This window comes from Struthio camelus, chromosome 5, assembly GCF_040807025.1.
Source record: "Struthio camelus isolate bStrCam1 chromosome 5, bStrCam1.hap1, whole genome shotgun sequence".
Taxonomy (NCBI): Eukaryota; Metazoa; Chordata; class Aves; order Struthioniformes; family Struthionidae; genus Struthio; species Struthio camelus.
This window is the reverse complement of record NC_090946.1, coordinates 58,075,653-58,093,051: the sequence shown is the minus strand read 5'-3', so window position 1 is coordinate 58,093,051 and position 17,399 is coordinate 58,075,653. Positions and strand designations below refer to the sequence as shown.

At 48.5% G+C, this 17,399-nt stretch overlaps 1 protein-coding gene across 6 annotated transcripts in view; it reads right to left on the bottom strand.

Annotated features, from left to right (window-relative positions):
* Positions 1 to 17,399, bottom strand: part of FLVCR2 (FLVCR choline and putative heme transporter 2) — a 38,241-nt gene that overhangs the window by 2,636 nt on the left and 18,206 nt on the right. Inside the window, exons 4-11 of one of the 6 annotated variants that reach the window (XR_011141593.1) lie at positions 14,219 to 14,286; positions 13,346 to 13,449; positions 5,744 to 5,854; positions 5,015 to 5,120; positions 4,419 to 4,530; positions 3,952 to 4,007; positions 2,956 to 3,160; positions 1,658 to 1,753 (exon numbers count right to left, since the gene is read on the bottom strand). Coding sequence is in view for 4 of the 6 variants with exons in the window: in XM_068946601.1 (XP_068802702.1) it covers positions 3,952 to 4,007; positions 4,419 to 4,530; positions 5,015 to 5,120; positions 5,744 to 5,854; positions 13,346 to 13,449; positions 14,219 to 14,286 (557 nt within the window). In the remaining 2 variants the exon portion in view is untranslated. Of the gene's footprint in view, positions 1 to 1,657; positions 1,754 to 2,955; positions 3,161 to 3,951; positions 4,008 to 4,418; positions 4,531 to 5,014; positions 5,121 to 5,743; positions 5,855 to 13,345; positions 13,450 to 14,218; positions 14,287 to 17,399 lie in introns of those variants that run through there. The other 5 variants (XR_011141594.1, XM_068946602.1, XM_068946601.1 and 2 more) reach the window with 5 other exon arrangements.

Below are 17,399 nucleotides of genomic sequence, written 5' to 3'. Positions count from 1 at the left end.
AGGAGCTCTGACAGGTGGCTGCTTAGAGGCTGCCATTGCTGGAGAGAGTCAAGGCTGGTAAATGCTGACTTTTCTCACTGAGGTTACAGTTACAGTACATTCCTCTTCTCCCTAGAGAGCCATCAGCTCAGCCTGATCCTCGTCTTTCCATTTCATCACCAGAAGCCACTGTTAGGTGAAAATGGAAGAATTTCACCTGTGAGAGTCAGCAAGTGTGTTCTTCCCCCTGTGTGTTCCTTAACAGACTGGGAAATCAGGCTGTTCCACAGTTTCACTCTGCCCCAAAGCCATTCAATAGCTGAACAGAGTTCAAGATCTTGAGAGTTTTCTACCAGGTTACTTCCATTTCCAGACCAGAAGGAAGCATACCTTGCTAAGCCAATACTCTGGATGATGGGCCCCCAGAGAAAACAATAAGCCAGCTGCCTAACTCTGCCATGGGACTGTATCTCCATTGGGTCCCATTCAACCTCATCAACAGAGCTATGCAGTCAAAGGTACAGCATTTCAGCAGGAAGGATGAGGCCTGTACACCTCTACAACTCTGCATTCTCCAGAAGATCAAACCTGATGGAGTGTCAGTCTTCTTGCAGCAGACATAGAGCAGCATGCCCAGTCCTCACAGTGTCTATTTTGCAGCTGAGATGTCAATGATAACACCGACAGTTGTACCAAGCTAGGTCCTATACCACTCACAGCGAAGGCAGTGACATAAGCTTCAGCCAGACAAGTCCCAGCATATCCCAGCAGGTTTTCCCAGCTTGTGCAGCTACGGCTTGTCAGTTATTGGTACCCAAACAACACAGCACATCTACCCCCGCTAAAACTGCCACAGACTGCAGTACAGAGAAAGCTTCAGGAGTGCTCAGCCTACTGTCCTATCTTTCCCTGCCCACCTAACTGCTCTTCATGTACCAAAGCACGGCAGCTTCACACTCCTGGTAGCACACACTCCAACCTCAGCAGGATTAAGGCTGTTTTCTCCAGTAGACCCTCTCTGCCTTTGCCTGTTAGTCTTGTTTGCTGTGCCCCTAAGTGATGCGCAGGCTTGATGAACACCTTGAAAAGCAGAGGGCAGTGCAGTCGACAGAGCAGCCAGCGCCAGCGCAAAGGGCAATGAGCAACAAAGCGTTACACCTTAAGAAACAGCTGAGAAACAGCCAAGAGCCACTGAGAATTACAGGTCAGCAAGTATAGAGTTTTAAAATTTTCAGGCACCCTTATACCAAAAGGCACCAACCCAATGACTCCGGTATCGCTAGACTTTTTTAAAGTCATGCACCGTAGCTGTCAAAGCCAGCTCTTCTACAGAGCTCCAGGCATCACTTCCAGCCAAGAGTTTGGACTGTAAAAGTAACATCAGTGAATGCCTGCACTTCGTCTCCCCAACGACTTACTGACATCTGCTTCAGTACACAGCTTTGCCTTGCTACACCATGTTAAATGCCCATGCACTAGGCTCGCATCAGATAGGGGCATCTTCAGTGTTCTTAAGAGCTGTCTCATCTTTCCTTTCTCTATCTCAGACCTGTACCCCAGAAGGCCAGAAAAATTCCCAGAACTCTGTGGCCATTGCTGTTGCCCCAGAAGTGCCATTGGCTTGGTGCCTGTGCCACCCATGAGTGCTCAGACAAGCAGATTTGTGTGATTCTCCTACCTTCATGTATGAGCTAGTGAGCAGGAATGGAAACTGATGGGTTAGGGTTACAAGCTACAGTCCATAATCCATGATTTGACTGCTGCCTTGGAGTCTCTGCAACAACAGCCACAAGTCACGATCCCAGAGAAGATGGAGGCAAGTAGGGAGGGAAGTGGAGAGAGAAAAAAATATAAAAAAGAAGAACAGGCAAAGGAGAAACCAGTAAAATCACCCAAGCACATGTAGGGCAGTCTGCCATTTAGCAAAGCTCCAGAACGTGACTCTGTCAGAGCTCTCCCCAAAGGCAGTATACAGTGCTTAAGTCTAGCTGGATGTTCCCTTGATTGAGGCAGAACACCAGATTCAGCCTAACTTCAGTCAGTTGAGGACAGGGGTTTGTTTATTGACCTTGAGAAATCAATCAGGTGAGCTCTGCCATTTGGAGGCCACATTTGGGGTGGGAGAGGGGACCACTGCAGAATCCACAGAGCACAGCATCTGGGGCAGGAGCTGCCAGTGGAGTTTCTGCCTGCTTGAGACCCTTTAGCTCACATATGTCCCTCTGGTTCTTACCACAGTCAGTTCTGGAAGACTTTAGGATTAGAGAAATTGAACCTGTATATACCTTGCTCTGTTCTCAATGCCCTCTCCCGCATCCAGAAGCAAGCCCTTACAATTGCATTTTAGACTGATAAACAACGGTTCAAGCACAAACCTCCAATTAATCTGATGAGGAAAGCATCTGACAAAGGGAAGGGACCTCACTGCTACTTGGCATCGTGTTTACTATCAAATGACCTTGATATTTCCTCCTCCTTCCACAAATGTGTTCTGAATAACTTGCAGCGCCACCAGCGCCTCTCATTAGAGCCCTGCTGCCTCAGGGTTTGCAGACAACAGCTTGGCCTTACAATTCGTCTTTTGCCTTTGGCTTTATCATTGTTAATCTAGGGATACAGGCAGTTTGGTGTATTACCACAACAGACTGTTCTTTACCCCACCTCATCCTAGCTAAGTGTTGCCGTCAACCCTGTCTACGTCAACATTCTGGGAGTACAAAAAAATAAATAAGTAAATATAAAAGCAGGAATTCTTCTTAACTACAATGGTAGGGGAACCCCTTTGCCTAAACTAGGTAAACTGGACAGCCTTTTTCTTCCCTTCTGGTCTAGAATTACATGTGCAAGGACTGCCCAGGGCAGCATCAGTTCCCCCTACTTATCCTACTCTGTGCATTTGTGCTGAGACAGTTCTGTAAAAATATATAAAAAAATAAAAATTAAAAAGTTATATGTATTTTGTAATTGAAAATCCACCTTCCTGCGCAGCTGGTCGGAGTAGGGCTGCTTCTTGGACCCTCTGGTCTCTCTCCAGATCGGAGCGGTTAGATTATCTGGAGGAAGGCAGCACTGTCTTCTGAAAAGAGCTGACTCGAGTCAGCATGGAACTGAGCACATGCACTTTGCTAGTCATGGTCGCTGATGGCTTCACAAGCGTTGAGTGGACATCTCTGCTAGCGTCCTGGAAAAGGAGCCCAGAGCTGTGAGGAAAAGAGGCCAAAGCAACCACCAGGTCCTTCCCTTTCTGTGTAGGGGGAGTTTCTGAGATTATCCACTGTGGTTAGGTCACTGGAGGCCCTCTCCCACATGCAAACAGCTGCACTTACTGCACAGCATACCCCAGGGACATCAAACCCCAAACTTGTATTCAAACATGAACTTGCAGCCTCGTCTACAGCACCGCGCAAAGGGTGGGGAGCCAGGCTACCCAAGCCCTGATCTGGGCTTTGTCACTTAGTTTCCTCCAGTCCTAGAGCCCGAACTCCACTTTGCAGCTGAGGACAGGGAGTAAGAGGAACAACCTGCCTCCATAGGGGCCTATAAGAATGACTACCCAGCTCAATAAAAAGCGCAGAGCATTCGAGGTCTCAGCGCGTTGTCAGGGGAGAGAAGCAAGCACAGCACTGACCCATATCTGTCTCTAGCCAGCAAGAACACATGCAAAGCCCTGCAGACTCCCAGAGGGCCAAAACCTCAAAGTTGTCACACACACTCAGTGTGACATTAGTCATGAGAAACCACAGGCCCTCAACAGCTAGTGGAGCTGGGATTACAGCCACCTGTCTGAAAATGCCAACAAGAAGCCTCCCCGCAGGCAAATGGTGGGATGAGAAGTGGTAGGATAAGAGAACAGAATCACAGCTACCATTGTAACTCAGAAAGGGCCGTCCCCATTCCTAGAAAGGGGAGGGGTTGGGTGCTGCCCTGAGCTAACAGCAGGAGCAGAGCAGGGATCAAAGGGGATTTACTCACCGTCTGTTCACTTTCCAAACTGGCCTGCTGTCTTCGGAGATCAGCCTTAATGAATGCTGAGAGACAAAGGGAGGAAGAGAGACGTGAAGGCAATTAAGTCACCGTCCAGAACCCAAATCAGTTTTCCCAGGACCCAAAAGGGCAGCAGAGGCCCCAGAGGAGACAAGGAACACATTAGGGTCAGCAGGGGAAGCCACTCTCCTGATGGAGGAGAGCATTTCTAAAATATGCAGGACAGAGGCTCCTGATTTCAGCAGGTGGTAGACTCATCTTTGAGACCCCAGCCAGCAGCTGGGCAGGGAGCCTTGGATCTCTCCTTTGTAACACAGAGCAGCTGCTTAAAGAAGCACAGCAGCATAGCTATGGGTTCTGCTCTTTCCTGCAGGCACCACTACACACAGGTGCCCTTCAGTCCCCATGCCCAAGCAGAAAAGTCACAGTAGAGAAACTCTGGGAAGTCTGATCACCTGTCATGATGGTCCCCAGGAACAGGAAGGAACACAGAAAGAGGTTTCCTGCCTCTGTTCCAAAGTGATCCATGATCTGTCCTTGACTGATGGTGAAAGCAATACCAAAGATCTACAAAACAACAAAAGCAGGGTCAAGCTGTATTGCTATCATAAAGCAGGCTGAACAATTTCCCAGCTCTATCCAAGTATCAGAGCATACAGGTCAGCCAAGCTGTTGGTCTAGCTAGGCTAAAGCTTGGTTATAAACACTTCCAGAGGCACCTCCTTGCAGCTAATGGGAAGACAGGTAAGCCTAAAAACTGAAATCCCATCTCTCACTGGAAGAAAGGGAGGTCCTGCGTTGTTGGGAGCAGTGATGGAAAAAGCAAAGATGTTCATCATCCTGATGGATTTTTTCTTAGGCAGACGCAGAATGGGTACCACTACAGAAATGCTGCTAGGCATGTGAAAAGCCAAGTCCTAAGGTACTTAGATCTGAGGTGCACGACAATAATCACGGATGAGAAATGGGGGTCAGAAGTGGAAGCCACGACTTGATCTTTCTGCCTATAAAGAGGTTCTCGAAGGTGAGGAAAGGGAAACAGCACACCTACCTGTGCTGAGACATTAAGGAGCCCCGATGATGTTCCTTCCGATTCTGGATAGGTTAACTCTGCAGCAAACTCAAAACCCAGGGGAAGGTACCCTGTCATGAAAAACCTGTGAAGAAACGCACAGAAAGGAAGGCTCAGCAGCTGCTAGAAGGACAACTGAAGATGCACAAGGCAGCCCATGTTAGGATGCTTCACTGACTGCACAGGATGTGTCCCCTAGCATCGCTGCAGCCCACACAGCTGTCTGACTCCCTTGTTATGGCACAGGTCTCCCTCCTACCCACAAACACTTGTGCCCAGAATCTCAGGGCACAGAGCCAGGCCAGCAGAGAGCTGACAGTTGCTATGAGAATGAGGCACTGAAGACAGCACCTCCCACAAGTAACTGCGAAGGGCATCAACCCCCAGCACAGCCACCCACCCAGACCCACAGGCTTTTCATTCCTCCCCACTAGGATCTGTGGCACCCCAGTCCCATTTGTCTCCCAAATCCTTTCATTTGATTGCCTAGAGCATTTAAAGCAGCTGTAGTTGAACAGGGCTACACTTATGTCCTTGACTAATCAAACACATACAAGAGACGTGGAGAACAGATCGTTTTATCTTTATCCCATGCAAGAGCCACAACACCACAGCCCTCCCCCATCCCTCCTGGGCCGTGATCCCTGCCTCCCTCCTCATCTCCTGGCAGACAACACACAGTGCAAAGTAGACTGCACATGAACTTACCCCAGCACGCCTGCAGTCACGAAGACCACCCAGAGGTGGCCTAGACGCAGAGTGAAGGTGTAGACGATCATTCCCACCAGAGACATGATATAAACCACTAGCGTTGTCTGTCTGCAAGGCAAAGCACAATTTGGGTTTTGTTTACTCCAATCCTCCTATTCCTTTTGTGCACAGATCTTGCTACAGCTTCCAGTGCATGGTAACAAAAAAGTTACACACAGCCCTCTCTTACCACAGACAGAAGAATTTCATTGACACAGAGCACAGAAGGGCCTGGACACAAAGCAGGGCAGCAGCAGATGTGAAAACAGACATAGGTATTCCTATATCCCTACCTCTCAGGCATTTTGCTCCCTGTGGGGTCAGGAATGTAAGGAAGTACCTATGAGGCAGTCAAGAAGCTCAGATCCTACCATGGGTCAACTGCTCTCTGGCCATGTGTCATATATCTCTCTTGAGAGGACAGAAAGAAAGTCAAATGAAGGGATCGTTAACCTTAATGACTGCTCCTCCTGGCTAGGGTGCCTGGGCACCCTCTGTATTATAACCAGTTGAACACACTTATTTATAAGCAGGAGACTGAAGCAGTTGAGCCCTCACAAACAGGAAAGCAAAGGGAAGAGGTGACAGCGCTGCTACGGAATGGGAACGCTGGGTGAAGAGGGGAACTGCGGCGGCCCTACAATGCATGGGTCAGCTGAGAAAGGATGCACAGCCCCTCCAAGATCTGGAAGAATCACATACAGAGAACAGACCCTCATTGCCATAGAGGACACCATCAGGTCAAAAGAACTCTCTCTCAAAAGAACAGTGAGAAAAAACAAGGATGTTATTTTGTGGGTCTGTATTTGTCAGTGCTATCCAAAACACATTACACTGCCACTGCTTTCTACATTTAAGCTGCCTGCTGGACCTGGAAGGGCAACCTGCAATGCAGGGTGCCCTCACAGCTTGGACCCTCGAGCCATGGGGTGTTTGGTAGAATTAGTGCTAGTCCTACAGCCAACAGCAGCAGAACCATGAGCTCTCCCCTGTGCGCAGAGGAGTAGAAGAGCCCCTGAGCCTGGGAAGCACGCCAGGCAGACCCCAGGAACAGCCAGGGCTGCAGCCTGGCTACGCTAAGGAACAGTGGAGGACTCACTGCTGCGAGACAAATGCAACAGCCCAGGCCAGCTTTACCAGAACTGAAATGATAGCAATTGCCGTCCCTGACTATATAACAAGGAACTCCTTCCCGCATCCAAAGAAAACACAGCCCATTCTAGGACAGAAGGTAGCAAGCAGTACATACTTGGGGAAGGAAGGAAGAAAAGGTAAATCCTGCAACTGACAGAAATTCCAACAGGATCTTGAAAGCAGAACAGTTACCAGAGTTGAAAAAAATTAACTTTTTGGGGGGTGTCTTTTAGGAACAAGTTATAAGTATATTCACAAGCTACTTGTGGTACTTTTTAGCCAATTTTACAGTCTTAATCCATTAAAGAATGTGTTTGGTATCAGTTTATACATTTTACTAAAGAAACCAAAGAATTTTATCATCCAATTATTTTCACATTTAATTTTGTTTTCAGTGCAAATAATAACCATCAAAAATCCAACCCCAAGTTGGTAACAGGAACCAGTATTATATTTGCAATACAAATTTTCCAGTACACCAAATTACCACAAATAAAGCTAGAATGTTCCAGCTCTGGCTCTGTTCTCCATCACTGCTGACAATGACTGAAATTAGCAGGGCTCATATCCCTATTTCTTATCCAAATACAAGCTTGAGAAGCTAACTTCAGACTTCAACTTTTGATCCATGCTTGTAAAGATTCAAAAGACACATTACTTGGACTTTCAATACATTAAATATTTCACTGTGACAAGTAGTTTTGTTTTGGAATAAATGGGTAGGCAAATCCCTTTGACCCTATAACCTCTGATGCTATATAGTTTCTTCAATATGTTTTTCCAGTACTTTTTATGGATAAAAAAAAAAATCACCTGTGAAGGTAGCATAAAGGGGCTCCTTTTGCTGTAACCCATTACAGAGAGCTGCTACAAGACTGGCACATAGCCTGGAGGCTGCAGAAGGAGCAGAGATGAAGGCCTGACAGAGAGAGGAATTAGAGAGTAGCCTAAGAAAGTGGTGAAGGAGAGGCAGTAAAAGCCTTTCTCTGCGCAATATGGGGTTTCTTAGATATCTCCCGAGTTCTCATGCCTACCATCCCCTGGCACAGAACAACCCTGGAGGAAAAGAGCTGACTGGGGAAGAAGCTCAAGGCTGGACCTACAGCTCCCTGGGCTGCACAGACCAAGTTTGAACTAGCTGCTGCTTCCATAGACAGGAGTCTCCAAACTACACAGAAGTTGGTGCTAAAATACACACCACACAGCACAGGCCTCCAGGAAGCAGCCATGACCCTGAAAAGCTTAGTCTCTGCCAGAGAGGACACTTGATACATGTCTAGAAACAGGCTTTTTGGTTTCCCTCCCACCTCCCATCAGTTTTGGTCTCGGTGCAGAGCTCTCAGGATAGTCCCACAAAATCTTGCCCCATTTCCTGGGATTATGGTCCAAAATTTCAAGGGAGTTTGCATCTGAATCGATCCGTCTTCACAGCTGCCTACGCTTGTGCCTTGCTCCTCATCTCCAGGGCAAAGATGATGAATGAGTAAGTGACCAGATGCGATCAGGACCTTGTTTCACACTGAGGCTGTGTCGCTAGTCAAGCTGCAACAGAGAAGTTCCCAGAACATGCAATCCCCACTGAGAACTAGAGCAAGCTGGCTGACAAACAGGCAGCTCTTGTAGGTTAAAGCAAGTGGTGCTTTCCACTAGAATCGCAGGATTAGGTGGGGAAAAATGGAGAGCTCTTCCATTTTGCCATGCGTATCACATCTGCTGTGCATTAGCTCACTCGAGGAGACGGCAAACTTCCTCACTGATCCACCTCCCTCAATCATTAGGGTCCAGTAAGACAAAACGCCCCTGGACACAGCTTCTGCTGCACAGAACAGCCTCAAGCACACAGGTAGACTTGGGCTAACCCTGACTTGAGCAAGCACCTGCTCTTGTGAGAATGCCATTGATGACAAAAAAAAGGAGATTTAGTGTCCAGCAGTTCAAGCAAGACCCAAAATTTTGCATACAAGCAAAGGGTTTGTCTAAGCTACACAGTAGCTACACAGGTAGCTACTGAGGCATGGGGAGATAAGGAACTCTGGGGGGAAAAAATATGGAAGGGTGCTTCTCAGGAATGGCCTTTGTCACCGTGTTCACTAGTTAGAGGACTGCAAGACCACTCTGTGATCCTAGGGACATGGAAGCATGGAAGAATGCCTGCTTTTGCTTGATAACCCACTTATCATAGCCATAAAAATCTTACAGGAACAGAAAAACATGAAGGAGAAACCGAATCGCAGAGGGCATTTGCACAACATCCTGGTGCTTTAGGCAACCTGTCAGGGCTGATAACCCAACAGGGATTGATAATTATCGTTACCTGGAACATGTACAGCCAGTCTCCCTGAAAAGATACCCAGTGCAGTAGAGCAATGGTTGAAATTATGCATCCTGTTACATCACCTTAGGACAACAGGGGTTAAACTATGTCTGTGCTCCAGGGTCTGGGAAAGGAACCCAGAGCACCAACATGGGGGCAGCACCAGCAAGGCACCAGCTGCCAAGTCTCTGCGACAGAGCCAGAGGAAGATCTGCAAAGGAGCTGACACACTTGTCACTTCAGCGAACCTAAGCTGCCCTGACATTCATCTGCCCCCCAGTCACATTGCTGCCCCTTTTAAGAGGCAGATTAAAGAGCTTGCACAAGGGACTGTGAGAAAGGGACCTTGGGGAAGAAAGCCAGCCAGGGCCAGCATCAGCAGGGAGCAGGACTGAAATGGAGAGCATAACTCTTGCTGTTCAGCCAACTCCAGAGGAAGCTCTAAAGCAAGGAACAGACAGGGCCAGGCCCAGTCTAGCAGTGTCCCACAAGATCACTCAGGCAAGGAAAGGCAAAGGGACAGGACCAGGCTCACAGGGAAGCAGAGCTGAGAAAAAACACTACAGCTGAGCAACATCTGAAGGAAGAGAATCTGAACAAAAAGCAACACATGAACAAAGGGGAGGGTGGGAGACCACAGCCAGGTGCCACGGCTTTAGCTGCTCACTGGGATGTCATGTGCAGCTCCAGCACTCTCTGCTATATGGGCTGAGATGACAGATGGTCTCCACAGGCTTTACCAGGAGGACAGCAGGTTCCAGGTTGCAGAAGACCCCAAATAAAGGCCTTGTCCTCATACTCCCACAAAGATCTTGCTGTTGAAGACACTGAGGTGTCGGGTTCTAGAAAATGGAAGAATCGGATAGGGCTGGTTTGGTTTTCATGCCCCATATCCTTCCATAGTGAGTTTTCTGTCACTTTCTTTCTGCGTGAAGGTCACAGGAGAGGACAGCCTTGGTAAGCGTTTACATAAGAAGAGATACGGCAGGACAGGGTGAAGGCATATCCACTACATAAGAAATAGCTTGAAAAAGGCTGCAACAAGAAGGCCCAAAACGCAGGCCAGGCTGACAGCCTTCTTTTAACACGAAAGGCTCATGCGCCTCATTCTCCACTGCCTATATTTTCCCTCCCTCTCCCAAATTTTAAAAACACTTTGGGGCCTTACACACTTAAGTTTAAAACATCACTTAAGGTTCTGTGCCTAGTCAATGGAGAGAGATGAGCATCTCTGAGATCTTAAGAGTACAGGGACTACAGCAGAAAGCAACTGTCTGGAAGCAGCTAGGCCCTCAGCCATCTGAACATTGCTCTTAAAAGCAAAGCACAGCCCAAGACAAGTGTGGATGAATCCAGTTCCTAGATCCCTGATTCCAAGCTATTCCTCTATAAGTGCCAAGACACCTGAGGCAAATCAGCAGCCTCCAGATCAGACAGGAACTCAAAGATGTACAGGAAGTCCCCTTTAACTTAATGTCAAAACTGTGGTGTTTTAGAGAGGTGGCCTGCTGTCAACAAACCAGCCCATTAAAGGCAGCCTGAGTTCTGGGACAGCTCTCCCATCACAACATAACCCACGTATTTGTATGGGCCAAATATGTGCCTGTTCATTACAAAAATAAGAACAGTGTAGGGGCTGTTGCAGGGACTAGTCTGCCAAATAAAAGCAAGACTGCGAGGCCATTTGGTGCCTGAGTACAACAAACAGGGAAAGCCTGACTTAGCATAGTCTCACCCTTTCAAGGAACTGCTGATGGGACCGTAAAGATCAAACACACATATCGAGCTCTGCAATTCCTTGTGTTATTAACCTTCCCCTACTCCTCTCAGTCACAGCTGGATTCTATTCATCAGCCTGTCTCTCTTTCTCCAAGCTGACTAAAAAAAGGACTTGACATCTTTCCTTCCTGATTTTCATGTGCTTATCGTTACATTCCTGATACTATCTGTGTGGTGGAGAGAAGGGGGAGGGTACCTATCTAGAACATCTGGCATTCTGATAGTTTATTTAAATAGACTTTTAAATGAGACTAAATAAAGACTCTGTAGCATTCAGAGAAATTTTGCTAGTTCCACAGAAATCCACTTAGCGGGCTGCAATGGAGAATAAATTCTTAGAATTTTTCTTTCTGTAAGGCTGTCTCTATCTCCAAATACCTCCTGGACTCTTTAGGGTAAATTCTGTGGATGGTATGACCCTATTTTTCTGTACATTCTGCCAGCTCTGCCCACCTACTTGGTCCCTTCAAGCAAATAGGCGTCTTGGAAGAAAAACTCAGGACCTTTTTTCCCCCTGTGCTGCCAAGTTGCAAGTCCCAGCACTGCATGGTGAGCCACAAAGCTCTTTAGCCTTCGTGCTGCAACCTAACTCAACTCAGGGAGAGTCAGGAAGACCATTTGCCCTAGCAGTGCCAGGCAAGGCCACCTTACCACTAGCCCCGGGTCAGGAAGAGACAAGTTGCTTCGCACATTAGCTAGTGCAGTTCAGAACAGCTGGGTTTCCATTTCTCAGAGCTGCAGAAAGAGAAATACTCACCTGCATGCAACGATCTAGAAACAGCAGCAAGCAATCTGCCAGTCCCTGTATCAGTCACCTGCTCCAGTTCCTCAGCACCCCAGGAACCCTCATCTGCCACTCTGTCTTGTCAGAAAAGCCCACTTCCTCCCCGTTTATGATCCCTGTACTTGACAGCTAGGGCCAGTAGTCTCTTCAGAAGCTGCAAGCTCACAGTTAGCCAGATTCACCTAAACTACCCACAATGAGACAGAGCTTGTCCGGCCCAAGCTACTAGCTGGGATAAAGGCAGAGGAGCTCCTCCAGCTGAAAAGTTGCTGGAAGAAAAAGGACATTGAAGCTGCCTTCACACAAAGTTGCCAACACATCATTTGCTCCTGCAGCAAAGCCCTGTCTTCTCTGAGCTGCTCAGACAGCAGGTTAGCATAGTTCTCAAAGCCAGTGGGCAGAGTGAAAAGCTGATTACACAAATTCCCCCATAAGACAGCACAGGCACTCTCCATCCCCCATGATGGAGGCTCCCACCAGACCCTACAAAGGTCTAGTGGGCAAGATCTCAGGGGGTCTTGTCAGGGAGATCTGAGTTCCTGGAGGCTGGCAGAGCTGCAGGACACCAGGGACCCTTAGCTGCTTCCATGCAGGCGGCAGGGAGTGCTGGCCAGATCTGCTTTGCCAACCCACAAGCAGCAAAACCCACATCACGCAACCCCAACACCCTTTACCCACATACAGCAACACACACTCACAGAATGCCTCTGGGCACTGGTTTCAATGGGGCTTTCAATAAGTAGGACAGAGATTCACAGAAGCTGGTTTGTAAGGGCAGAGAAATGGCCTAGTCTTGATACTGCCTGCGCCAAGAACTCTTTCAGCCCTTACAAAGCAGCTGCTGGGACATCTCTCCCCCTCCCTACACTAGCGGCTGGCAAGGACTTAGCCAGGGCCATGTCAGGACATGGCAATGCACAGTCCTCATGGCCACCTTAACAAGGCAAGGTCACAACAGGAACAGTCACACCAGGAAGTTTGTCTTCCTCCATTTGCCTGGAAGAAAAGCATCAATTCACCTGGGTAGCCCAGGCAACCCCTATCACCTGCCTGCCATGCCTCAGAGATCCCTCCCTGGCAGCCTATGCCTCCCCTGCTCTGGCAAGCCGCTCCATCCTTTCTCTAGCCCCCAGGCATCTCTCCCGAGATCCCATCTCAGCACCCTCTCAGCAACCCCAGTCAGAACAGCTAAACTCATATCAATATGACACAGGGGGAGTTTGTGCAGCCTAATCCAAAAACCAGCAAACAGACAGCAGAAAGAGCCGAACACATACACCTCGATGAATTAACTCCACCAGCCTGCAAACATGCCAGGAACAGGAAGCACCAGAACCAGACCTTGTATTGGCCTAGCACAGACTAACACACTGCTCTAAGTTTCACTTTGGACTATCTGGGTTTAGAAGAACCCCATTTTTTTTCCCTGCAAATCCCTCCCAACAATTCATTCCTGAACAGCAGAGGTGCCTCTGTGCAGACTTGTTCCTCACACAGTATGGGGGCAGAGCATAGTCACTGGGGGCAGAGAGGCAAGCAAGGGACTTACTTGTAGGTTTTGGTTCTATCCAACCAGATGCCGGAGATCAGGGCCCCAACCATGCCCGCCAGTACAATGGTGAGTCCAATTCTGCCAGCATTCACCTCCTCCCCCTGTGATAAGACACACACACAAATGCAGGAGCCAAGTCATAGCCAGCAACAAGTAAAGTGCAGAGAACCCAGGCACGAAGAGACACCAAAGTTGCCTCCCCCCAAACATGTCTTCTCCTGATAACACACTAACCATAACTAGAGGTTGCAAGGACCTTTTGGGCCTAGTATGAGTCAATGCAGCATCCTATCCTGGCCTTCAAAGAAAAGTGGTTTGGCATTTCTCCCTGAGCTGGTCCAGGGGAAAAATGAGTGCTCACTAGTGTTAACAGGCACTTCTGAGAGGAGATAGCATAAATTCTACAAAACTTGCTGCCTGATATTAGCATTTATATCAGATCTACCAAGAAACACTGGGACCAACTAAAAGGCAGCATGGAAGTGAGTTCATTGGCACTCAGCCCCAGCAGTAAGCACTTCAGAAGCTCAGCTACAGATATATCCCACTATCCTGCCACAAAAGTGCTAGTGTGGGCAGTCCCCAGGTGCAGACACCCCAGCAGGAATCACTAGCAGGGACAGGGTAGAGGCAATGGCTGGGAGAATTTCTCAAAAGAAAATGCTGTCACTTCAGGTATAGAGGAGCTGTCTTTGCTCACCAGCTCTTGCATGGGCTGCTGTAGAGACCACAGAAAGCCAGTGCGCTCTAGCAGCCAGCCAACTTACGCCAGAGCCAGCCATAATTCTCTCAGATTTCTCACAGACTCTCCTTTGGCAGCTGGCTCTGAACAACAGCGAGCAGAGGGCCCTGAGGGTCAGAGGCACTTACTGGGTAGTGGTGGATCACCATGCGGTTCAGCAGAGTGGACAGGGAGTAGAAGCACCCTGTATTCAAACCTAGGGAGGGGATAAAAATGCAGCACATTCAGAGCCTGCTACTTTCCTGCTGTAGTACTAGTGAAAGGGTAGAAATGCAGCGAGATCCTTCGGAGCAGTGATCCAGAACGAGGCTGTAGAGTATCAGGCTGGCAGCTGGCCTGGCTGGACACAGACTACTGGAAGAAATACAGACTAAGGACAGCTGGATCTCAGCACACAGGAGGAGGCAGCCTGCAGTCTCAGGATTGTTCTTACCTGAACAGCCAGAGGAAAGGCTGTGCACGTTTCTAGGGCCAAAAGGTTTTGCAGGACCTACATGGGCTCTCAACCTTTCTCTCACACAGTCAGATTCATCTTTAGAGATGCAGTTTTCTCCTCCACCCCAGCCAAGGAGAAAAGGTGACAAAGAACCTGCCTCAGCATCACACCTCTAATAAGGGCCCAGGATTCAACTAACACCAGCGCCATTGACCTGGGAGGTTTCCTCCCAAAGAAAAGCTTGATAGCACTCTCCCTTCTGACAGCCAGCAAAGAACGTCCTTCCAAGCCAAGAGACAGCAGAAGGCAAGTAGGAGCAGAGCTGACAAGAGTACAGACAGCACTTCCACCAGGCACCTGGTGTGTGTGTCTGCATGGGAACCTTTTACAGGATACCAACGAACCAAAAAAAAAAAAAAAACCTCACTCACACACACACACACACACACACACACACATATATACACACACACATATCACTGTGAAAGTAATTATTTTTCTGAAAGGGAAGTTAGATTGACTGTTACAGGCCTCAGCCACCTGGTGAAGGTTTCTCAGTATCACCCAAGGTGAAAATGGAAACCGTTGGGGCGATACTGGTCAAGCCCCATTCAGACACTGTCCCAGCACATGTGCAACTTCGGTTGAGTTTAGTTCCTTCCCGAGGGGCACAAACAAGAACAGTTTTGCTTATAGTAGATGAGAACATCCACATAGGGGCTGGAGTAGCAGTACTGCAACAGCTACCGTCTCACCTTGGGTGATACTGAGAAACCTTCCCCAGGTGGATGAGGCCTATAACAGTGAGCTCAACTTTCTTCTCAGAAAGTCATTTACATTTGCAGTTGGTTTCTCTTTAAGGCTTCAGTGATCCTGGGCAGGGAGGGAGATTTCACCACTGGCAGTCCACACATCTACATGCTCCACAAGTAGGCATGGGTTGAAAAACTCTGGCTTGGATGCCTGAAATCCTACAGCCCAAATACATGTCAAGTCCCTACTTCCCACTTTTCCTCTTCCAGCCTCAGCTAAAAGCAGGAACATCGCAGTACATGATACAGAAGTGAAATCTAGCGGGCAGAGCTTTGACAGAGTGAACAAAACCCTGAGCTCTAACTCCACCTCAGAGATGAGCCTCCTCTATGCCTGAAGCCCTGAGCAGTCCTGCACCTAGCCCACTCCTCCAGTCGGGACAGCGGACAGACACTGACTTACACAGCCCACAAAACACTCTGAGGGGAAGCAAGATTGACAGCTGGAGGGGACATCACACTTCCTTCACATGCCGTCCCTGACAACACTAAGCAGAGCTCACTCAACAGCATCATGGCAATGTGCACAGAGCAACAGATGAAGGAACGTATGTAAGCAATTCCATAAGCCTGCTGCTGCCTGCAACAACAGTCCCTGCCCTGAAAGTATGCGCTGGGGGGGACAGGAGAGGCTGATAAGCTAAGTGACACACTCTGTAGGCAGGAAGAATCTATGTGATCCTTTCCAAAAGCTACCCAGCAAGGCCTGGAACTCCAGCAGGGCCAACAGCCTGAGAGGAGGAAGAACAACCCTCAGCAGAGAGACACTCTGCAGCCTCTTAAGCTTGCAAGCTTGCTCTTCCCAACAGCTTGCTATGGCAAGGCCTAGAAGAGCCTATGGCCTACATAGGCTTTGCCCAAACTCCATCTCTGGAGCACCCTGAAGTAGAGGTAGGAGACACTCCACAAACTGCAAGTGCCAGGATTCGGGAAATATGACAGACTGCACATTCCCCCTACCCACTACTGCTTCACCTCAAAGCTAGGCATAAACACAGACTGGTCATTTGTGTTCCTCCGCTTTTCACCCAGCCAAGAGGACAGCAGCTTTGTGGGGGCAGCCAGACTCTGCTGCGGCAGCTGAGCCTGATGTCAGTATGCCAGCTCCACAGAGGCTTTGAGCTGCATGCGATTTCCAGGAAAAAGAAGGGCCCCTGCTCCCAAGCTCCCATCTTTCTAGAGATGCAGAGTTGGCAGCAGCACCTGGCACCAGAATCAGACAAAATATCCTAAGAATCAAGACAATGTGCCTGATTTGCATTTGTGAGGGCTGGCAAAAGTTATAGGCATTTCACATGTCACAATTGCTCAAAGAAATTTCCCCGTGAATTATGGCCAGCTGTTTGAACGCCTGTAAAACAGGCAAGGGACGTTTCTACTGGGGCTATGCCCATTTGCCCATGCAGATGAGAAAACCAGTACTAGTAGCTGGGAATAGGATATCTGAAGGTCCAGCCTTGCCTGATTCATTAGTCAGCGCAGTTCACTTGCAATGTGCTGCCTAAGAACATCTTTGAGGCCTCCTCTATAACGTCTCTTCTATTTTATAGAGACCAGAAAGGGGAAGTTTATTGCCTAAGGCTCCAAAAGGAGCTCTTATTAATGCTTGGACTAGAACCCAGGTCTCCTGTAGCTAAGCATCTATTTCCTACCCACCAGACTGTTGCTCTTCTTCTTCTTCTTCTTCTTCACCCTCATCATCCTCCAGGGCAATGGTTCTTACGGAGATCTCACTGCCCTGCCTCCTCCTCACTGCTCCATCATCGCACCAAATGCTGCCTCCTTGGAGCCTGCTCATCACTCGCACCTTACCGATCCTTCACACACTTTACTAGCTCTTGCTTGCCTGCTGTCTCTCTGTAGCAACATGTAGCTCCAGTACAGAGCCCAACTCAATAGACTCAGAGTTTCTTAATAAATGCTCATTCTGTGTCATGCCTCAGCTTCACTGAAGCAATGCCAAAAGCCTTAGGGAAAAGGCAGTGTGCTGGTTTCCTAAGAAACAACTCATTCACACTAACACAGACTCAGCGCCACCAATGTTTCCAGCACAGTAAGCCT